Source organism: Triticum urartu, chromosome 2A, assembly GCF_056163025.1.
Source record: "Triticum urartu cultivar PI428250 chromosome 2A, HENAU_Tu73, whole genome shotgun sequence".
Taxonomy (NCBI): Eukaryota; Viridiplantae; Streptophyta; class Magnoliopsida; order Poales; family Poaceae; genus Triticum; species Triticum urartu.
In genome coordinates, this window is record NC_141874.1 from 104,363,493 (window position 1) to 104,387,726 (window position 24,234).

The 24,234-nt window shown below is 44.2% G+C and overlaps 1 protein-coding gene across 1 annotated transcript; it reads left to right on the forward strand.

The window, feature by feature from the left end:
* Window positions 1–1,558: 1,558 nt before the first annotated feature.
* Window positions 1,559–3,172, forward strand: LOC125541158 (peroxidase 2). Its single transcript, XM_048704626.2, has 2 exons — window positions 1,559–2,059; window positions 2,194–3,172. The coding sequence occupies exons 1-2, from the start codon at window positions 1,592–1,594 to the stop codon at window positions 2,977–2,979; spliced, it is 1,254 nt and encodes a 417-aa protein (XP_048560583.1). The 5' UTR covers window positions 1,559–1,591; the 3' UTR covers window positions 2,980–3,172.
* The last annotated feature ends 21,062 nt before the right edge of the window (window positions 3,173–24,234 follow it).

The window sequence follows — 24,234 nt, forward strand, 5'->3', positions numbered from 1 at the left end:
GCACCAGTCACCACCGCCGCCATGGGAAGGAGTGGGGTCAGTAGCGCGAGGTCCCATGGTGGTGGTGCCGTCGGCAGCGACGTGAAGTAGTCGGGAGCGTCGTCGGTGACAACACGCCAGAGTAGGCGGGCGCGACGGGGTAGGCGGGCGACTCACTGGACTTGGTGCGTGGCCGGACGGGCCCGAGGAGACTCATGATAGAGGGTCCGACACATGCATGGTATATGCGCGCACAACCCCTGTCCATGGGTTGTGACCCGTGCTCTACGGCGAAGTCAGCTAGTGATGCGCGGGGGGGCTAACCACCGTTTCTGCCATTGCGCGGACCACCGTTGCCGGCGTGGCCATGCCAGCACTGGCAGTTGCAGTCCGGAGGCGCTTGGCTAGCGGGAGCCGGCTGAGGCGGGTAGTGCACCGGAGGCGCCGGAGGCCACGGCTGCGGCGCCACAGATAGGGGAGCAAGGGCACCGCGGGGCGGCGCAGTTGGTGTGGACCATGCAGGAGCGCAGCTGCTTCCGCCGGGTCTCCTCAAGAAGAAGGTACGCCATGATCAGCTGCGTGAGGTCGTCACTGAGACCGGTCGTCAGCGTGAGAGGAAGAGCTCATCGGAGTCAACACGCTCCACATCCACATGCACCGACAGAGGAACTGAATTTGGGTATATATATATATATATATATATATATATATATGGGGCAAGCTGTTGTATGTCAGGCAATAATGCTAAACATACAAAGAGTTACACGTAATTACACGCTGACTAGGATTTTTTTCATCTACTAACCAATTATAAACTTGCCCCCCCTCCTCCGATTTTCAGGGCGGATGGTCCGCCTCACCATCTATTGACCAATCAAATTAACCCTCTTTGTAAAAGCTTGTAACTCGTTTGTATGTGAAGCATTATTTTATGTCAGCCTGTGTGTTATCCTACTAGCTAGCTTGCAAATGAAATCAGGGTTCTACTTGTAGTAGTAGTATAATAAACAAAACAGGGATACTCAACTTCTTTTGGGCGCACAATTAGGAGGCACAGGGATATATAATGATGAAAAAATTGCAGCCGCACCGCTCGTTCGTCAGGTGATAACCTCAAACGTTTTCTATGACAAGCTTAGTTACGCGAGGATGATAATTTTAATTGGTAAGAATGACAACTTTGTGGTTCATGCTGCAGTTCATTTTTGACATAAACTTACAATGTGTCACTGAAATTAAAATTACCATAAAAAACGTCAACACCGGAGTGCCACACACTTGATGCGTGGACTTATCATTTGGGTCGTAATATACCGGCCAGGTTGATTTGCTAACGTGCCGACGCATATATGCAATCGATCATGGCTGCGTAGTCGCTATCAATCTTCGTGCCGCTGCCACCGCGTCACACATATCATCAACTTGCAGTGTGGTCAGCACGTTTGGGGCCGGCAGCTGGTTGACTCATCGTACAAACGTGCTCTCCAAACGCCCGGATTACACATGCATGCGATTTCCCCCGTGAGACTATAAATACGCATGCGGAACAGCCAGTTTTCTTCATCCCATCTTCCCTCGATCGAGCAAGAGTAGTTGACCTGAGCAGAGGAAGATGGCAAAGCTCGCCCTTCTCGCCGTGCTCGCGGTGCTCGGTTCCGTGGCCTGCCAAGCATCCGGCTACGGCGACACATATCCCAACCCCACTCCCATCATACCACCGGCTACTCCTCCGCCCAGCCCTAGCCCTGGCCCTACCCCGGGCTATCCCACCCTCACTCCCACCGTGCCGGCCACGCCCCCACCGGTTTCTCCTCCGACGAGCCCTACCCCACCTCCTACTCTCCCGCCGAGCCCTCCTCCTACCCCGGTCTATCCCACCCCCACTGCCACCACGCCCGCGCCCTCACCCCCACCGGCTTCTACCCCTACCCCGTCTCCAGCTGCCATTGGGCTCAAGGTCGGCTACTACGATAACAAGTGCCCTGACGCGGAGAAGATCGTGCTGGACGCCGTGCGCAACGCCACCGCCGGCGTGAAGGCCGGGCTCATCCGCCTCTTCTTCCACGACTGCTTTGTCCAGGTACACATATATGCATACAAACGCAAGTGAAGTTTGAGAGATCGATATACGCCTAGTTGTGCACTCCACGATTCAGAAGCTAACTATGGTACCATTGCATGCACGCATGTTACTTACTGGGGCGTGGCTTTCAGGGTTGCGATGCCTCTGTCCTGCTGAACAAGGTCGGCGGCAAGCCGGAACCGGAGATGCTCGGTATCCCAAACTTGAGCCTGCGTGGCTTCGAAGTGATAGAGGCGGCCAAGAAGAAGATCGAGGAAAGATGTCCGGGTGTCGTCTCCTGCGCCGACATCCTCGCCTTTGCAGGCCGTGACGCCAGCAAGTTACTCAGCGGCTACAAAATAAACTTCACCATGCCAGCCGGCCGCTACGACGGATTCGTGTCCCTCAAAGACGAGACCCTCCCCAACCTGCCCCCACCCTTCGCCAACCTCACTACCCTCACACCAATGTTCGCCAAGAAGGGACTCAGCCAAACCGACATGGTTGCGCTTTCCGGCGCGCACAGCATCGGCCGCTCGCACTGCTCCTCCTTCCGTGACCGTCTCCAGCCGCCGGCCAAGGACAACTCCACCACGTCGATGGACGCCACGTACGCTGGAAAGCTGACCCAGGACTGCCCCGCCGGTAGTGATCCCACGGTGCCGCAAGACTACAAGACCCCCGACGTGTTGGACAACCAGTACTACAGGAACGTGATGGATCGCAAAGCGCTCTTCACCTCCGACGCGGCGCTCATGACGTCACCAAAGACCAAGGAGTTGGTGGAAAAGTACACTTGGTGGTTGATCGGAGATTTCTTGTGGTACAGACATTTCGAGGATGCCATGGTGAAGATGGGCAATATCGAGGTGAAGAACAGCACCAACGGCCAGATCAGGAAGAAGTGCGGGTTCGTGAACGAGCCCTACACCGGTTGATGATCTCTCAAGGGTGGAGACTACATATTCAGTCGTGCTTTTTGGGTTTGCCTTTTGATCTTCCTTAATTTCTAGTCTCTTTTTCACTAAGTTTTTAGCTTGTTGGTTCATTTCCTTCATTTGTGCTGTAATCCTTGTTGGGCTACTAGCCAACTACGTACGGGCAGTACTTTTCATTGAGATTGATGAATTAGTTTTTCTGTTAGTTATTATTTATCAAATGCAATATATATCTTCTCTGCTGTAACATCCTTAGGTATGTGTTATCCCTTCATGCAAAGGAATTAATTTACTTCTACATCTCTAAAATTTATGAAAAATTACCACATACTCTCTCCATCCCAAAATAAGTGTCTCAATCCTAATACAACTTTGTACTAAAGTTAGTAGAAAGTTGAGACACTTATTCATGCAACAACAGAAGGCTTGAACTACCACATGACACATGTGGTAAGCAATCCAAACAATTCGGAAAAAAAGACATAATCGTTGGACGTTTCCTCGGTGTTATTGCCGTCCGAAAAGAGGGTCACACTCTGTAGCTTTTTATTCGGTGTTTAAGCCTCTCACCACACTTTTCGACACATATGAGGACACAATGCAAGTTTTGGTTGGATTGCTAGCCTCCAAAGACCCCCGACCAGCCCAATTCTGACCCGTCTGACCGGGAATTATAGGGCTTTGACCGACAATGAACGATGTTCCAACAATGGACTTTTCTACCCGGTTGTGCTAGGTTAGCCTATAAGAACTTGAAAAACAAAGATTGAGCCCAAGTTATCACAAGATGTCCTCCGGGTAACACGTGGTGGCAGTTTCCCACCCTAAGTGCAGGCGGTTTGTGCCGTCCGTGAAGAGGGTCACACTCCGGAGCTGCGTATTGGGTGTTTGACCCCCCCCCCCCCCCCCCCCACCACACTTTTAGATATGTATGAGGACAATTGCAAGTTTTGTCGGATTGCTACATTCCCAAGATCCCGGAGTGGTTTAACCCTGACCCATTTGGCCGGGAAATATAGGGCTTTGACCCGCAACGAACGGCGTTCCACCAATGGACTTTTCTAGCTGGTTGTGCTAGGTTAGCCCATAGGAACATGAAAAACAAAGTTTGAGCCAAAGTTATCACAAGATTCCCTTTGGGTTACTCGTGGCGGTAGTTTCCTACTCTAAGTGCAGGCGTAAGTTCTGTCCATGAAGCGGGTCACACTACCGAGCTGTGTATTACCTATTTAAACCCTTCACCACACTTTAGACATGTATTAGGACACAATGCAAGTTTTGGTCGGATTGCTACCCTCCAAAGACCCCGGATGGGCCTAATCCTGGCCCATTTGACCAGGAGATCTAGGGCTTTGACCGACGATGAACAACGTCTCACCAATGGACTTTTCTACATGGTTTTGCAATGCTAGCCCATAGGAACGTGAAAAACAAAGTTTGAGCCCAAGTTGTCACAAGATTCCCTCTGGGTTACCCGCGGTGGTAGTTTCTCAAACCTCCGTGAGTTGCAACTCATGCGTAGAAAAATTATTTCTGTAATCCTTGAAACTTGCTGGTGCAAATAGATATAAAATTTGTCTCATTTGGCCAAGGAATGAAAAATATACTAGAAAGTCAAAACAAGAGGGTGTCTTCTGCAAATTTCAAGCAAACATGATTTTAGTTTGTTCAAATTTGTAAGAATAATCTACCAATAGAATCCTTTCAAGATTATGATCAAAATCTATACCTATACCTACTATTAAAGGGCTGATTGCTTCTTGCTCCCGAATTATCGTCCGTTTCTACATCACACGATTTTCGTCCGTGGTCGTCAGCTGCGTTGAATATTTCCTTGCGTCGCTCGGCTGGGCCTCTAGATGGGCTTTCTGCGTTTGTGGGTCTACCTGGGAGCCCACATAGGTGGTAAAAAGCAGGGACAAAAAAATGTGTTTGGGCCAGGATTTGAACTCACAACCTTACATTCGTGTAAATATTGTTTTACGAGCAGAGCTAGGTGAATCCTTGCTTCAAAAAATGTAATGTTGTCTAATCTACTAAATAGTGCCACCTCGCCTTTTTACATCCAATCCTTCTAACTTATATTGGTCTTCCAATTTTTTAAGGTATCAAGGAGTCATCTCGAAAATCAATAACTTAGGGGTAAAAATTGAGTTGCGGCTTTAAAGAGGATTTCAACCGACGTTTCATTGTGCAGCGAGAGAAATAAAGAAGGAAATGATTTGAGAAGGAATTGAGCCAGAATAATAAGGAAAGCAGTCCATCCTAAAGGAGGAATTGAGCCAGAATAATAAGGAAAGCAAGCAGTTCATGCTGAAGGAAAATGAAGAAGGATCCACGCATGTTGAGCATAATATTCCCCCCACAGAAAAATACATAATTTTGTTAGATCTTTTGTAAAGATGTCGGCTTCAAAGAACACTTCTTCCTCGTGTTAGGGATATTTGACTACACTTTTTTAGAAACAATAATAATTGCATTACGGAGTGTCAGAGTGCAATTTTTATCATGTTGTAACACACGACATAGATGTAATTTTTATCATGTTGTAACACACGACATAGATGTAATTTTTAATATTTCTGAATTCTGATGTTCTTTATATTACCATGATATTTGATAAATAGATCGAAAGTTTTCCAAGAAAAACATTGTCAATCAGATGAGTTTACTCTGAATCATACCCCATATCCTATGCTCTACGTCGTGGTCCTCAAATTATGCATCTTTTTTGCATCAGCGACCATTCTCCCTTGACATAGTTCCTTACCTAGCAAATCGTGGTTCATAAGAACTGGTATTTTTCGGCAAACTCATGCCCGACAAGTCATGATTCGACCAACTAAGCTAGCTCCCGTTTTGTGGTATAATAGTCCCACATCGCTCCCTTCAATCCAAACTTCGTAATTTAAAAAGATCTTCGAGTTTTCTGGGTATCAAGGAGCAGTTTTGGGAATCAACAAGGAAACAATAGGTTGTCCGATAAGAAAGGAAAAGAGAAGAAAATAAGGATGGAAAGAGGGGATTTCAAGTCTGTGACAAGAAGAAAAAGGAAAGAGCGGATATATAATTTATCGGCGTATCGGCGACGTCCTGAACGGCGATACAGGAAATTCTGACGTAATTTCAGTCTTGAATCTTGAAGAAGGGAAATAGATTGAATCTTGCTTCTGAAACAAGAGGAAAGAAGATGGATTTCGCTCTTGAAGAATCAGCCGGGCGGTCGAGAGGGACAGGACGTGATGCGCATAGGTGAGTCTGAAGCATGCATGCATGCCTGCTTGGTCAGATGTGCTCGCTATGACTATCATTCTCCTCCGCTCTCACCAAAGTTTTTAATTAGAAGCCAAAATGAGATATCATTTTAGTTCTTACAAAAACACCTCTGATTTTAATATTTTTCCTCTGAAAAAACGATCCGTCTGCAACTCGGAGTAGACTAAATATTCTTTTCACGTTTGGCTTCGATCTAGAAATGCCGCCCGCTTTCAAACTGATGAAATTTAGCTTTCTTTGAAATATGAAAACTTTGTGTTGATGCTTTTCTTTACAAAAAAGTTTGCATTACTCTTGTGATGCCTATTAGTAAGCTTGTGAATTTCTTAAAGTGTCCACTAATATAAAAACAAGACATATTCGAGCAATCTTCACTATCCCATGCCTAAACAATAATTAATGGTGTATGAAGCACGTACTAGGTTTGACCGATGATGTCAAGTTGCATGGCATAGAGTCTATTCAGGCCGTTGCATCATTAGTGACAATAAATAATGTTATTTCTTCCTATTATACTTTTATAAATTTCCTTATGGACTAATAATCTGAATTTGTGTTATTCACACAGATCAATTGACTCGGGATCATCTTTCATGTTATGAAATACCGTCTTAAATAACCCTGCTATCAATCAGGTCCATTATTATTGTCATGAACAACATGTGTCCCGCGACCCAGTTTATCGATCCAGCCACCCTGATTCATAGTAAAGCACATGTCCCCGAGCCTGATTCACGTCCCTTGAAGTCTCCCATTGCAACGCACGGGCATATGTGCTAGTATATATAATTTGTCAAAACCCATGCAAGTATGAACTACTGGTGATTTTGACAAAGTATAAGGACCTATTTGCAAAAGCACATGAGGTTGCATTTTTAATATATTCAAAAACATAACGAAAGTGGATTTTATTAATCTATGAAAAATTCTATCCCAAATTGATATATAATTTGTATATGTTAAGGTTAGATAAGTCATATTTAAATTAAAAGATAAAAAACAAAAAAGGATTTATTTTTTCTAAAATAAAATAGGATAAAAACTATGCCGCCGGCCCCCGCCAGGGCCGTCGGCATACATATGACAACGTCAGCCGTCCGTCTGCCGACGGCCATAGATATGTCGCGGTCTTCCTCGCTGTAGTGAATATATGTCGACGACCAGTTTCTTTGCCGACAGCTGCCGTCAACATATCTCCAGCTTTGCCAATGGCCCGACTTTATCGATGGTTTTATGTCGGCTTAGCCCGAGGTATGCCGACGACCCTGATAAAAAGTCGTCAACATACCTTTTGTCGTCGGCATATTGTCCCATGCCCGTAGTCTCACTAGTAGAAAAAGGCCCATTTGTCCCGGTTCGGGAACCAGGACTAAAGGTTCCGTACTAAAGCCCAATACCTTTAGTCCCAGTTCTTATAGGAACCCGGACAGATGGGGCTCCACATGGCCGTTGCGGCTTGCCCAGGCAGGGGGCCTTTTGTCCCGGTTGGTAGCACCAACCGGGATCAAAAGGCATCCACGCGCCAGCTATTCAGCGGCTGGGGTTTTTTTTAAGGGGGGGGTGTTTGGGGGTTTTGGGGGTTTTGTAGGGTTTATGTAGGGGTTTCATATATTGTGTTAGCTAGCTAATAGAGAGAAGTGTCCTCTCTTATCTCCGTGCATGGTCGACGCTACGTACTATGCGTATAGAGAGGACTCGACACGCTAGTTAGTAAGCAAATGAAGGAAACCATTAAGTACAGAAGATCGTCATGAACATATCTAGAGAGAAGTGATCGACCTCTCCTTCTCCGAGAGATTGGTCGAACAACAAATTTTCGTATATCTATCCGACGCTACTAGCTACATATATACGATATAAGATCTCTTACAATCCCTAACATCTGAAGTCAAGTGCCACATGGTATTCTCCGGCTTTATTGATGACGTGGTCAATAAAGAATCCTGTCAATTCCTCTTGAATTGCTCGTATGCGATCTTCTGGTAGGAGTTCATTCCGCATCTGCCATGTCTAATTTGAAGAAGGGGGTCAATACATATATATGAATGAAACTCAACACAAATGATGGTATATTAAAATGAAATTGTGAATATGATTGCTTACACACTTCAAATTGTCTTTTAGAGTAGTCCCGCTTATTTTTGCAAGTCGCGTTGTAGATGAATTCGCAAACGTAGTATCCATAGTAATTATTCCTGGGTTCTTGCCACAAGAACTTTACGAGAAATAGAGGTCAACCAAACTGATAATGAAGCATTATAAATGGTATTGATGAACGTAGCTAGAATCAACGGGAGATGCGCGGAACTAGCTAGCTAGTAGTAATTACTTTCAGGTGTGTAAATCGCAGCTCCCCGGGCAGTCCCGGAGCTTGTGCGTGAATACTTCCAAACCCTATGGGACAAAGAAAACAATTACTTGATATCAGGAAATGAACAAAGTTGCGGATATGGTGCGATAATGATCGATTGAATTACTTCTCGAACATTTTAGTCATGTCCGCATAGTCCTCGGGATTTTTTCGTCTCGAGTCTAAGACGGTTATTAGTCCCTGCTCAAGCTTAATTTCTAGGAGAATAAAGTGGAAGTTACACACGCATGCATAACTCATCAATTACATTACTATAACCTTGAGTAATACTGGAAACCGAATATGCACAAGACAGTAACACTCTGTTGAAGTTGTAAGGAAAGAGTATTTTATCTTTGTTTTGATTTTGAAGCAATGATTTTAGCAAGTTCGCCTCGACTTCTTTGGCATCATGTTTAACCGTCCATTCATCTATAATATTTGTGTTAATGAAGCCAATATCATAGATTTCTGCCTTTCTGCATTCGACGATCTTCAATCTGCAAAATATAGTGAGGATAATTATATATACATGCAATGAAAGAGCTGAGCTATATATAGAGACTTAATTACAGAAGTAGTACTTACAGACAGTAGCAAGTGACGATTGTTTTATCGAGGGCCTTTTGATTGAAAAACTGGAAGAACTCCTCAAATGGAACAGATAACAGATCAATTCCAACGAGGTCGTGCTCCTCTTTAACTCTCACCGTCAAAGTATCCTGCCCAGACTTGCTTTTTATGTACCAGTCATGGAATCTTTGCATCATCGTTGTTACAGGAGGATGACCAGGTTTGACGAGAGGCTTCCCGTGCTGGTATTTGAAATCGTCCACCTCCATTGTATCAAAATGTGCATCGTCGAGCAGGTAATCTCCAGGATTGGTACCGGACAGCATCCTCAGATGATTAGCGATGATATCGCTAGACACCTTGAGCGGGGGGCACGATTGGTTAGCTTGTTCGCCGAGCTGGGGAATTGTTTTCCCACTTCTTCGTTATGCTAACCTTTGATCACCGCAAGTACTTCCCGACCGCTCCGCTTCGATATATGACCTTTCAATAATGTGCTCATAGTTGGTTTTCGGCGGAGACGGTGGTGGTCGCTTCAGGGCATCCAAAGTGCGGGCATCCAAAGTGCGCTGAACTTTCACCTTATCTATCTTCTCCTCCGGAGGTGGATGTTTCTTAGCTCTTTGTGTTTCAAAGAAGTCCTTCACTTGGGTTTCACAGATCTTCGCGTTTTCCTCCTCGGTCATCTCGTATGGTAACCTCTCTATAGGCTTGAGAGATGGACCGAATATGTATTGCCTCCTGCCTCTAGCTGTACTGCTAGACACTGAAGCAGCCAGAGCGACTGCGGCTGTCTTCTTTTGTTGCTTACGAGGCGGAGAGGAAGGAGGCGGAGTGCTAAGACGCGCCGGAGCATCTGGAGCGGCGGCGGCTGTCTTGCCCTTTTGCTGACGAGGCGGATGAGGAGGCGGGCTGCTCGGACGCGCCGGCATAGGAGGAGAAGGAGGCGGAGTGCCGCCACGCGCCGGAGAAGGAGGCGGAGTGCCCTGATCACTCGCTGGAGGAGGAGGTGGAGTGCCCTAACTTGTCGTCTGAGGAGGAGGCGGAGGCATCTAGTTCGGAAGGTTGATGAACTCCTTCTACCATAGACATGGAGTCTTCAGAGCAAGACCCAGCCGAGTCTCCCCTTCACCGGTAGGGTGGTCAAGCTCGAGCTCCTCAAATTCCTCCGTATTTCATCCACCATCACAACAGCATATCCTTCTGGAATCGGCCGGCAGTGAAAAGTTGCACCGGGTTCAAGAGGTGCAACAGAGCCAACAACCGCCTTGACTTTGAGGTGCTGCCATTGCGTCATAAGGTGGCAATCTTGAGCCTCCGTGATAGCATGCACGGGGTAGCTAGAAGGAGTCGTTAAGTCAGGCAGCTGAAGGAGCTCGGTGGAAGCCACACTGCTTCTCCACTGAGATGGCTGGGTAGCTTGTGGCTAGCTCCGACCTGTCGCTGGCTGTCCTTTTCCTCTAGCGCTTGTACCCTTGCATGCAGCTTCTGTAGTTCGGTCTTCTCCACTTTCCTCCTCCTCTCCCGGGTTTTGTAACCGCCTACCTCGGGAAACCCAGCCTTCCATGAAATGGAGCCTGGTGTGTCTCGTGTCCGTCCAGGGTGCTCAGGATTCCCGAGGGCCGGTGTGAGCTCGTCGTTCTCTCTGTCGGGAACGAACGTCCCTTGCTGCGCTGCGACGATATACTCCTGAAGCTTCATGACGGGTAGATTCAGTTGATGGTTCGTCCAACGGCACTTCCCTGTTTCAGGGTCCAAGGTTCCCCTAACCCCGAAGAACCAAGTCCTTGAACGGTCTGGCTAGTGAAATGTCTCTGGTTCGACCCCTTTATCAAGCAGGTCATTCTCAGCCTTGTCCCACAACGGCCGGGATTTGAGGTAGCCACCTGACCCCGTGCGATGGTGAAGCTCCTTCTTTGCAGCATTTTTCTTGTTTGTCGCTGACATCTTCTTACTCTTCTCCGATGTCTTGTGGGCCACAAATGCGTCCCAATGATCTCTTATCTTCTCAAATTGGCCGGTGAATTCTGGAGTGTTGCCTTTGCCGACATACGTTGTTTTCACTCATTCTTCCACCTCCTGAATAGATCTGCCATCTTCTTAAGAGCATGGGCCTTGACCAATGGCTCTATAGCTGGCTTCTCCGGATCCTCCTCTCGCGGTAGGGTGAAATTTGCCTTCAGCGCGGTCCAAATATCATCTTTCTGCCTACCGTTGACATAAGACACCTGAGGGTCTTCGTTCTTAGGCTTATACCATTGGTGGATGCTGATCGGGATCATGTCCCTAACAAGAACCCCACACCGAGCAGAAAATGCTTCCTTGGTCCGGATGGGTTCAATCGGTTGGGCATCGCGCGCGATTGCTGTGATCGTGAACCTTTCATCCCGGCGCAACTTTTTCTTCAGGCCTCGTCTCGTTACTGAAGTTTTGATCGATCTGGAGGGCTAGAAAAGAAGAAAGAAGGGAGTTAATATGTGTACATACCAAAACAATTAATACATCAATTAGCTAGTCACCACAAGCTTAATTAATATATATACCTGGCCAGACTCCATTCGGTCACCGGAGCCGTCATCACGGTCTCCTTCTTCCACCGGTATTCGGTCACCGAAGCCATCATTATCATGTCCTTCCTCCTCCATTGTTCGATCACCGTAGCCTGCTTCACCCTCTCCTTCCAGACCATCAGTGTCGTTGAGATACGACATGACATCACCTCCGGCGAGGATTATGTCCCCCAACACCTGTTCTGCTTCCAAGTCTCCGTGCTCCATAGTTTCTGCAAATGTTACAACATGGCAATTAATATACAAACAAGACAGATGGATATATTAGTGGCAAACGTAGACCTAGCTAGCTAATCACAACAAGGAATCATATTAGTGGCCTCGACGCTTCTACGGTTTGGGGTGGCCTCGACAACGCTTCTAGGGTTTGGGGTGGCCTCGACGACAACACTCTTTTAACTTGATAAATTTGGGTGGCCTCGGCAGCGCTTCTAGGGTTTGGGCCGGACCACCTCCCTCATGATTGTCTGACGTCCGGACCGACGAGGGATTTAACACAATGGCGCCATTCTGGATGTGCAGAAAATGGTCCAAATTTTTCCTGGTCTCATCTCCATTCTATATATCACATTGTATAGTGTCAAATAATTCAAGAAAACCATGACTTCATCATTAGCCGAAAATGACAGGCGCATAATGGTACGAAGCTCTTCAAAGTTGTTTTGGAACACAGTTCCCGATAGAATAATTCGCTTTTTGGTACAAAGTTCAGCAAGAGGCTTCTGAATATCGCTATTTGGAAGGCCTTTGCTAAAATTCGTACTAAAAGGTGAATTATTCCATCAGGAACTCCGTTCCAAAACAACTTTGAAGAGCTTCGTAGCATCATACGCCTGTTACTTCCAGTTACTGATGAAGCCATGGATTTCTTCAATACTTTGACAGACAACGTGATATATATATATATATATATATATATATATATATATATATATATATATATATATATATATATATATATATCACGTGACATATAGATGATATCAGAAAAAATTGGATCAACTTGTGCACATCCATAATGGGGGCATTGTTGATAAATCTGGACCCTCGACCCCTGGACAACCCTGGAGGACCCTCGACCCTCTACCGCTCGGCGATCCATGACCCTCTACCCTAGTTTTCGACCCTCGACCCCCTCATGTCACGTTTGTCTAGTGTCAAAGGATTCAACAAAACCATGTCTTCATCATTAGGCGAAAGTAACAAGCGCATGATGGTACGAAGTTCTACAAAGTTGTTCTGGAACGGAGTCCTAGATAGGATATTTCACTTTTTGGTACAAAGTTCAGCAAGAGCCTTCCGAATATCGCTATTTGGAAGGCCTTTGCTGAAATTCATACCAAAAGGCGGATTATCCTATCCGGGACTCCGTTCTAGAATAACTTTGCAGAACTTCGTACCATCATGCCCCGGTTACTTCCGGCTAATGATAAAGCCATGGATTTCTTCAATACTTTGACACTAGGCAACCTCTCGACCCCTCGGCGATCCTAGACCCTTGACCCCTTGACGACCCTCGAACCCTCAGCGACCCTCGACCCCTCGGAGTTCCTTGACCCTCGACCCCTCGACCCTCGAACCCCCTCATGTCATGTCCAATGTCCCCCCTCATCACATGTCCGACGTCCCCCCCTCATGTCATGTCCGACCCTCGACCGCACGGCGATCCTAGACACCCTCGTTCCCAAAAAAATAAGAAGAGGAGGAAGAAGAAAAAAAATGAGAAGAAGAGGAGAAAAAAGTTTTTCTTCTTCTCCTCTATCCCTTCTTCTTCTCCTTTTTTTATTCTCCTCTATTCCTTCTTCTTCTCCTTTTTTCTTCTTCTTCCTCTTCTTATTTTTTTCTCCTCTTCTTCCTCTCCTCTTCTTCTCCTTCTTTCTCTTCTTATTTATTCTCCTCTTCTTCTCTTTTTTATCCCCTTTTTCCTCTCCTTTTTATTCCCTTCTTCCTTCTTTTCCTTCTTCCTTCTTCCTCTCTTTTCCATACATATAAAAAGTTTAAAAAATGCATACATACATACAAAACATACATACATAAATACATATAAAAAGAAAGCATATATAAAAAATGCATATATAACAAAAAAAGCAACGGCGGCGGCGACAGGGTGGCAACGCGGCAGTGGCGGCGGTGGGGTAGGGCATGGCGCGGTTCTCACAGAGGAGGCGTCGGGGCGGGCCGGGCGCCGTCGGGGCGGCGTCGGGTGGCATCGGGGCGGGCCAGGTGGCGTGGGGCGGTGTCCGGGCGGGCTAGGCAGCGTCGGGGCAGGCCGGGCGGCGACGACGACAGAGACGGTGACGACAAGGCACGGGTGACGGCAGGGGCGGTGGACGGTGTCGGTCGGGGCAGCCTGGTGGCATCGATGAGCTTGGCGTCGTCAGGCGGGGGGGGGGGGGGGGCAACTGGCGATGAATTTGTGAAAATTTACTAAGTGTTTCTTATATAGTCAAAGCATTGGTCCCAGTTCGTGGCACCAACCGGGACCAAAGGTCTCTAGTTCCCGCCCTTTATGGCCTTGCACAGCGGCGTGATGGGACTTTAGTCCCACATCGCTAGTTCAGAGAGTGCCGCACCTGTTTATAAGGCATGGTGCACCTAATCCTTCGAGCTCCTCTCCAAAGCAGGCTTACGAGAGCCTAACCACTCTGTATCTGCCTGTGGGCCTGCTGGGCCTTCTGCGGGCCTGAATCTCGGCCTAACAGGCTTGTTGGGCTTCTAGTCGTACTAGAAGGGTCCGCGCGCTTCGCTGCACCGTTTTTCTCTTTCACGTTTAGATTCTAAGTGTTTTTCATATAAGAATTTTTAGTGCACATGGGATACTTGGTAATAAGAATACTTGGTAGCTCCAAAGTAACACAAGGAAACCAATATCAATAAGTATGGACCTGGAAATATAGGTCATAACTGAGAATGGCCAGATAATACCAAAACAGAAATAACTGGCATGGTCAACAAACCATAATCCTTCTTCAGCTAGACACATGCTTAGCAAACTACAACATTAAACAAGGCTGTGTTCATCCTTGTCTATCTCTTCAATACGTCTTTGGTGGTGTGGTTGATTAGTTGTTCCATCAACAGTATGTGCTCCAATGATCTCATGCACAGGCACTTCATGGCTGATTCTGAACATGTAATTTGTCCACACTGTTACCCAAATTAAACTCCTCTTTGTGCATTAATAAAATGTTTTTTTGGTTGTCAAGGCGGACGGCACTATATAACACAAGAACTCTTTACTACACTGAAGCTAACTAATTTGCACAGTTTTGAAGCATCAATCTATGATCTTGTTTTACCAACCATAGAGTAGATAGTACACTTTGTTATCTCATGACACAAGTCAGTTAATACTTGGATTGCAAGGATTCCCACGTCTGAGAGTAATGAAGAACATTTGTTTGTCAGCAAAGAAGGCATATGTGCTAACAGTTGCACAACTCAAAGAAAGAAACTAATTTCTCCTTATGATCTATGCACCTTATAGAGCACCTACAAAGTAGGCTCTATCTTTGCCTTCGAAAAAATCAAACCAGGGCATGCGATGAAGAACTTTATTTGCAGTACCACTAAGATGCAGACTCATCTAGTTAATTACAAATTGTACAAATATATCTAGAATTTAGTTTACATCCTTTCTTATTTCTTATTCTGATTCACAAACCCACCACATCCAAGCTGCAATCAACCACATGTGGAACTTAGCTGCAATAAAATAATCGCCACTGCTCATTATTTTGCGTAATCACCATGAAAATAATATATTAGACCTAGAGAGCCAAAACACCATTCCCTGCATGATGCCTATCCTGCAAATTTCATATAATGATTTCATGAGAAGGCTGAGCTAGTGTGGTAGATAAATAGTAGCATGGCAAACTATATCCTTACGTTGTAATGGTACTAATCAAATGCCAAAAATTAAAGGTGTTTTATTAGCTTGGGTAGCATAATATTTAGTTCAAAATAAGATAAATTAGTGCCTATTTTGGTTACTTCTTGACCAGCACAAGAACATAACACTATTTCAATGAACACAAACTGGAACAGCCTCGTCCGTCTTGCGTCAGCAAGAGAAATGGCATGACAACATGCCAACAAAATAATGTAACAAAACACACAAACAAAAAAAGCAGGAAAAATTACATGTCCCGTTCGACATCAGAATCTAACCAAAACACGCAGGACCAAGCACCATGGCCCCTTAAACTTAACACCTAGCACCCAGATCCAGAGAAATAGGCACGCAAGGTCATCCACCAGCCACTCCACAAATACATACCCCCACGGCGATTTGACGGGTCATGCAGCCCAGCGACGCAAAAGGCGTCCACCCCGGCGCCATGGCACAAAAGCATCCACGCAACCATACCATGAACCTATTTAACTGGACGCACTATCCAGCGTGCAAAATCAACCAACCATGAAAAAAGGACACACATAGAAAGAAAAACATATGCAGTATCCATCGATGCCTCATACAGTAGAAACACACGTCAAGTTAGCACGCGAACAGGTAGACTAATCAAAGGGAGAAGAAGAAACCGCTGCAAGAAGCCCGGAAATCAGGCCCAAAACGAAGGAGCGCAACCCGCAATGGCACTACAGCAGCCTCTCCGCGGCGCGAACACCGTTACACCGCCACAAGACGCGGGCATATGGTAGGAATATCTGGCTACAGCATATATGTTCTTGCTTGTGCTGCAAATGTGGTTCAGATTACCAATATTAGAAGTATGCCAAATTTAGGTGGTACTGTTGGAGATCTTTTTATTTGATAAAGTATAATAATGATTGCGAGATGGGTAGGAGACCCATAATTTAAATTTTAATTATCAACACAAACTACCAATGGAATAAAATGTCCATAACAGCAGGCTAGTAACCAAGCATATTTTGCCAAATGTTAATTTATCATTTGTCAAATAGATCCATAATCCATGATATATATACCAGTATATTGTGTAACTTCAGACTAAGGAGTTCTTAAATTCCCAAATATGGAAAAAATGGAAGTCTCCTAGCATAGAAAACTTCCATGTTGAGCTACGATTTGAAAATGTAGGGAATTTTGTCAAAGCAAATCAATGTTCTCCTGAAGCCTATACATGCTTAATTTTCTAAGGGAAAGAAATTGGAGCAAGACTCAATCCAACTGAAATATGTCTCGACTTGACAATACAGCAAAGTAATCTGTTGTCTAGCCCACAGGAAATGCTAGACATCACGAAATAGTCACAACAAACAGGTACCGAATACTCAACTGATAATTGTGAAAACTGAAACAAATGTAGATGAACGGAAAAGCAGCTAAAGGAGTTCAGGATCTTTTGAGCCCAAGAACGGAAAAGCAGCTAAAGGAGTTCAGGATCTTCTTGCAAGGTGCAGGCACGGCCAGAGGAGTTCAGGATCTTTTGAGCCCAAGCTTCATGAGTTTGAGTCGGAGCCAAATCTGCAAGAGCAATGTCATGCATGCACATAACTCATACTAATGGATTCACTCCTCATATCTATTTCTATACACAAATTGCTTTATGACTAACCTGAGTAGCTTTGTATGGCTGATCTCGATGGCTTCTTTCTTCACCGCACAGGCGCCCATCTCCAAGTTCCACCACCGGCCGCACCCAACATGCGCTTCACCACCCCTCTCTCCCCTCCTCGAGCTCGCCAGGGCCGGACCAGAGCACCGCCGCCAATACCTAGGAGAACGGGGAAGACGAGACGTGAGAGAAGGGGGCGGTGGTGCCTGCCGGAGCTCCTAGCGGCGGCCGCAAACCCTAGCATGGAGGCACTCGAAAGGAAAGAAGAGAGATGGGATGACGGGAGGGTGGAAATGGATACGGGCTTGGGAGTCATGCGAGGGTAGTCCTGGCCATGGGAAGCCCAGCCCGGCCCGGCCCGACGCTGCTCCCGGGCCGGGCTCAGGCCTAGATTTTGAGCCTGATGGCCGGGCCGGGCTAGGCCCGGGCCCGTTGTTTTTGCGATTTCTTGAAGGGTCCCGGCCCGAGGCCTGCCGGGCTTTTATGTGTTCGGGCTGGGCTCGGGCCTAAAAACTTGGCCTGATGGCCGGACCGGGCCAGGCTCGGGCCTGGGTTTTTTGCCTCGGGCTTGGCTAGGCCCGGGCCGAGGTTTGGCCAGGTATATGCGAGGGGCAGCGACAAGCGAAGGCCTAAACCTAGTGAATTACCGACTTCACCTCAAATAAAAAAGAAAGAGAATTATAGACTAAAAAATAAAAACCAAGTGACAGGTTGTCCCGAAAGCCAAGATTAACCACAAGCCTCCAATTCTTAGGAGCTTAGTAACTTTAGTAGATTCAGGCCGTGGTGGCTCAATAGGTGGCATTTTTTTTTAACTTTTTCTAGTTTTTTTGCATTATTTATTTTCTTTTATTTTTTGCTTTATTTATTTTAATTATTTTTGCTTTTAGGTCAAAAAAATAATAAACTTCCTGTTAGTGCCATTAGTTTTCAAATTTGATATAGTTTAAATTTGAATTATTTGATATTTGCGTGAGTCACTAGTTTGTGATTAACTTTACTATAAAAATAGATTTTGGAGTGATTCTTTTTCCTGCTATTTAATATTACTGTGTTTTATCATTATATTCAAAAACAGTTTTGTTATTTTAGTTTCTAACAAAAAAATGTTTATGGTAATTCTTTTTGCTATTAAAGTTTCTAACAAAAAAAGTTCTTTATGAAAATTCTTTTTGCTTTTAATGTTTTGAACAGAAAATACTTTGATAATTTTAGTTGCATAAATTTTAGTTTATTATTTTTGCTATTACAGTTTCATAAAAGTTTTCTAGTTCATTCTTTGAGCTAAATGACTCTGAAACTGAAAAACACTTCAGATGAACTCTAAAGAGGTTGAAAATTGGCATGGTATCATCATTTCACCTACATAGCATGTGCTAAAAAGTAGAGAGGGTTACAGAAAAAACTGGATGCACTTCATGTACAAAATGGACAATCTGTTTTGAAGTATCAGGGTTTCGAACGAAAACTCACCTATTACAAAGGGATTTCATTATTTCGAACTTATTTGAAAACTAGACTGTTTGTGTGTTCAAAATGCACCATTCAAAGCCACAACATCAATTTTCAACCCTTTCTGACTTCATTTGTTATTTTTCATGCATTTATTGATTTTTTGAGCTATATGACCCTGAAATTGAAAAGCAATTCAAATGAACTCTGAAAAAGTTTGAAAGTTGGCATGGTATCATCATTTCACCCACATAGCATGTGCTAAAAAGTTGAGAGGGTTACGGGAAAAACTGGATGCACTTCGTGTACAAAATGGACAGTCTCTTTTGAAGTATCAGGTTTCGGACGAAAACTCATCTATTACAAAAGGATTTCATTATTTTTAACTTATTTGAACTCCAGAATTTTTGTGTGTTCAAAATGCACCATTCAAAGCCACATCATCAATTTTCAACCCTTTCTGCATTCACTTGTTATTTTTCATGCATTTACTCATTTTTTGAGCTATATGACCCTGAAATTGAAAAGCACTTCAAATGAATTCTGAAAAGGTTCATGTGCTAAAAATTTGAGAGGGTTACGAGAAAAACTGGATGCACTTCGTGTATAAAATGGACACACTAGTAGAAAAAGGGCCATTTGTCCCGGTCCGTAAGGGTCTTCTGTCTCGGTTTTGGAACCGGGACTAAAAGGTCGTTACTAATGCCCTTGGCCTTTAGTCCCAGTTCTTACACGAACCAGGACAGATGGGCCTCCACGTGGCCGGTGCGGCGAGCCCAGGCAGGAGGCCCTTTGGTCCCGGTTGGTGACACCAACCGGGACCAATAGGCATCCACGCGTCAGCTGTTCAGGGGCTAGGGTTTTTCTTTTTTTTCTGAAGGGGGGCGATTTGGGGGTTTTGTATGGTTAATTAATGTGTTTCATATATTGTGTTAGGTAGCTAATTAATTAATAGAGAGGAGTGTCCTCTCTTATCTCCGTGCTTGGTCGACGCTACGTACTATACGTATAGAGAGCACTCGACGCGCTAGCTAGTAAGCAGAAATGAAGGAAACATAAGATAGTCATGAACATATGCATACAGAGAGAATTGATATCGACCTCTCTTCTGAGAGATTGGTCGAACAACAAGTTTTCGTATATCTATCCGACGCTACTGGCTACATATATACAATATAAGATCTCTTACAATATAATCCCCTAATTATATATGAACACAGGGTCCACATAGTATTCTCCGTATTTATCGATCACGTGGTCAAGAAAGAATGCCGCCAATTCCTCTTGAATTCCTCGCATGCGATCTGGTGCTACGAGTTCATCCCGCATCTGAAACATCTAATTCGAAAAGGGGGTCAATACATACATATGAATGAACGAAACTCAACACAAAAGATGGTAAATAAAGTTAAGTTCTGAATATTATTGCTTACGCACTTAATATTGTTTTTTTAGTGTAGCCCCGCTCATAGGTCGTGTGACGGCTGGAATCGCAAATGTAGTATGCACAGTAATTATTCCCGGCTTCCTGCCACCACCACTTTACAAGAAATAGAGGTCAATCAAACTGATAAGCAAGCATGCTAAAATGGTATTGTTGAAACTAGCACTTGAATCACTAGGAGATGCGCGGAACATGCTAGTAGTACTTACTTTCGGGTGTTTAAATTCCAGCTTCTTCAGCAGTCCCGGAGCTTTTGAGGTGAATTTTTTCCAAACCCTGCCAGACAAGAAAACAATTACTTGATATTAGGAAGTGAACAAAGTTGCCGATATGGTGTGATAATGATCAATTTAACTTACTTCTCGAGAATTTCAGTCATGTCCGCATACTCCTTAGGATCTTTTCGTCTCGAGTCTAAGACGGTTACTAGTCCCTTCTCGAGCTTAATCTCTAGGAGAATATAGTGGAACCTACGCACACATGCATAACTCATCAATTACATTACTATAACCTCGACTAATAAGGGAAACCGAATATGCACAAGAAATTAACACTCACTTGAAGTTGTAAGGAAAGAGTATTATAGCTTTGTTTTGATTTAATACCAACGATCGTAGCAAGTTGGCCTTGGCATATTTTTTCTTAAATTCAACCGAATATGCATCTATGATATTTGGGTTAATGAACCCAATATCACCGATTTGTCTTTTCTTCAATTCGACGATCTTCAATCTGCATAATATAGTGAGGATAATAATAAATAGATGCAATGCAAGAGCTGACCTATATATAGAGACTTAATGACAGAAATAGTACTTATAGACAGTAGCAAGTGACTGTTAATTTATCGAGGGCCCTCTGATTGAAAAACTAGAAGAACTCCTCAAATGGAACATTCAACAGATCAGTTCCAACGAGGTCATGATCCTCTTTAATTCTCAGCATCAAAATATTCCTCCCCCCAGACACTCTGCAGGTTTTCATGTACCAATCATGGAATCTTCGCATCATCGTTGTTAGAGACCTTTCATCTTTGACGAGAGGCTTCCCGTACTCGTATCAGTGTTCTTCCACCTCCAAGAATTCATAATGTCATCATCGGGTAGGTAATTGCTACCTCTTGAGAACTGCGTTGGTTTTCCCTTGAAGATGAAAGGGTGATGCAGCAAAGTAGCATAAGTATTTCCCATAGTTTTTGAGAACCAACGTATCAATCTAGTAGGAGGCTACGCTCGAGTCCCTCGCACCTGCACAAAACAAATAAATCCTCACAACCAACGCGATAAGGGGTTGTCAATCCCTACACGGTCACTTACGAGAGTGAGATCTGATAGATATGATAAGATAATATTTTTGGTATTTTTATGATAAAATGCAAAGTAAAATAAAAGGCAATGAAAATAACTAAGTGTTGGAAGATTAATATGATGAAGATAGACCCGGGGGCCATAGGTTTCACTAGTAGCTTCTCTCAAGAGCATAAGTATTTTACGGTAGGTGAACAAATTACTGTTGAGCAATTGACAGAATTGAGCATAGTTATGAGAATATCTAGGTATGATCATGTATATAAGCATCACGTCCGAGACAAGTAGACCGACTCCTGCCTGCATCTACTACTATTACTCCACACATCGACTGCTATCCAGCATCCATCTAGAGTATTAAGTTCATAAGAACAGAGTAACGCCTTAAGCAAGATGACATGATGTAGAGGGATAAATTCATGCAATATGATAAAAACCCCATCTTGTTATCCTCGATGGCAACAATACAATACGTGCCTTGCTGCCCCTACTGTCACTAGGAAAGGACACCACAAGATTGAACCCAAAGCTAAGCACTTCTCCCATTGCAAGAAAGATCAATCTAGTAGGCCAAACCAAACTGATAATTCGAAGAGACTTGCAAAGATAACCAATCATACATAAAAGGATTCAGAGAAGATTCAAATATTGTTCACATATAAACTTGATCATAAACCCACAATTCATCGGCCTCAACAAACACACCGCAAAATAAGATTACATGGAATAGATCTCCACAAGAGTGGGGGAGAACTTTGTATTGAGATCCAAAAAGAGAGAAGAAGCCATCTAGCTAATAACTATGGACCCGTAGGTCTGAGACAAACTACTCACACTTCATCGGAAGGGCTATGGTGTTGATGTAGAAGCCCCCCGTGATCGATGCCCCCTCCGACGGAGCTCCGAAATAGGCCCCAAGATGGGATCTCGTGGATACAGAAAGTTACTGCAGTGGAATTAGGGTTTTGGCTCCGCATCTGATCGTTTGGGGGTACGCAGTTATATATAGCAGGAAGAAGTACGTCAGTGGAGCAATAGGGGGCCCACGAGGGTGGAGGGCGCCCCTTGGGAGGGGGGTAGGCGCGCCCCCCTACCTCGTGGCCTCCCTGTTGGTTGCTTGACGTAGGGTCCAAGTCTCCTGGATCTTGTTCGTTCCAAAAATCACGTTCCCAAAGGTTTCATTCCCTTTGGACTCCGTTTGATATTCCTTTTCTTCGAAACCCTAAAATAGGCAAAAAAGCATCAATTCTAGGCTGGGCCTCCGGTTAATAGGTTAGTCCCAAAAATAATATAAAAGTTTATAATAAAGCCCAATAATGTCGAAAACAGTAGATAATATAGCATGGAGCAATCCAAAATTATAGATACATTGGAGACGTATCAAGCATCCCCAAGCTTAATTCCTGCTCATCCTCGAGTAGGTAAATGATAAAAACAGAATTTTTGATGTGGAATGCTACTAGGCATAATTTCAATGCAATTCTTCTTAATTGTGGCATGAATATTCAGATCCGAAAGATTCAAGATAAAAGTTTAATATTGACATAGAAATAATAATACTTCAAGCATACTAACTAAGCAATTATGTCTTCTCAAAATAACATGGCCAAAGAAAGTTCATCCCTACAAAATCATATTAGTTTAGTCATGCTCCATTTTTGTCACACAAGAATGCTCTCATCATGCACAACCCCGATGACAAGCCAAGCAATTGTTTCATACTTTAGTAATCTCAAACTTTATAAACCTTCATGCAATACATGAGCGTGAGCCATGGATATAGAACTATGGGTGGGATAGTGTATAATGATGGGGGTTATGTGGAGAAGACAAAAAGGAGAAAGTCTCACATCAACGAGGCTAATCAATGAGCTATGGAGATGCCCATCGATTGATGTTAATGCAAGGAGTAGGGATTGCCATGCAACAGATGCACTAGAGCTATAAATGTCTGAAAGCTCAACAAAAGAAACTAGTGGGTGTGCATCCAACTTGCTTGCTCACGAAGACCTAGAGCACTTGAGGAGGCCCATTGTTGGAATATACAAGCCAAGTTCTATAATAAAAAATTCCCACTAGTATATGGAAGTGACAAAACAAGAGACTCTATATCATGAAGATCATGGTGCTACTTTGAAGCACAAGTGTGGAAAAAAAGATAGTAGCATTGTCCCTTTTCATTTATTTTTTTGGGTCTTCCCTTTTTTTTTATTTGGCCTTTCTCTTTTTTTATTTTGGACAATGCTCTATTAAATGATGATCATCACACTTCTATTTATTTACAACTCAATGATTACAACTTGATACTAGAACAAGCTACGACTCTATATGAATGCCTCCGGCGGTGTACCGGGATATGCAATGAATCAAGTGTGTCATGTATGAAAAATTATGAACGGTGGGTTTGCCACAAATACGATGTCAACTACATGATCATGCAAAGCAATATGACAATGATGAACGTGTCATGATAAACGGGATGGTGGAAAGTTGCATGGCAATATTTCTCGGAATGGCTATGGAAATTCCATAATGGGTAGGTATGGTGGCTGTTTTGAGGAAGATATAAGGAGGTTTATGTGTGAAAGAGCGTATCATATCACGGGTTTTGGATGCACCGGCGAATTTTGCACCAACTCTCAATGTGAGAAAGGGCAATGCACAGTACCGAAGAGGCTAGCAATGATGGAAGGGTGAGAGTGCATATAATCCATGGACTCAACATTAGTCATAAAGAACT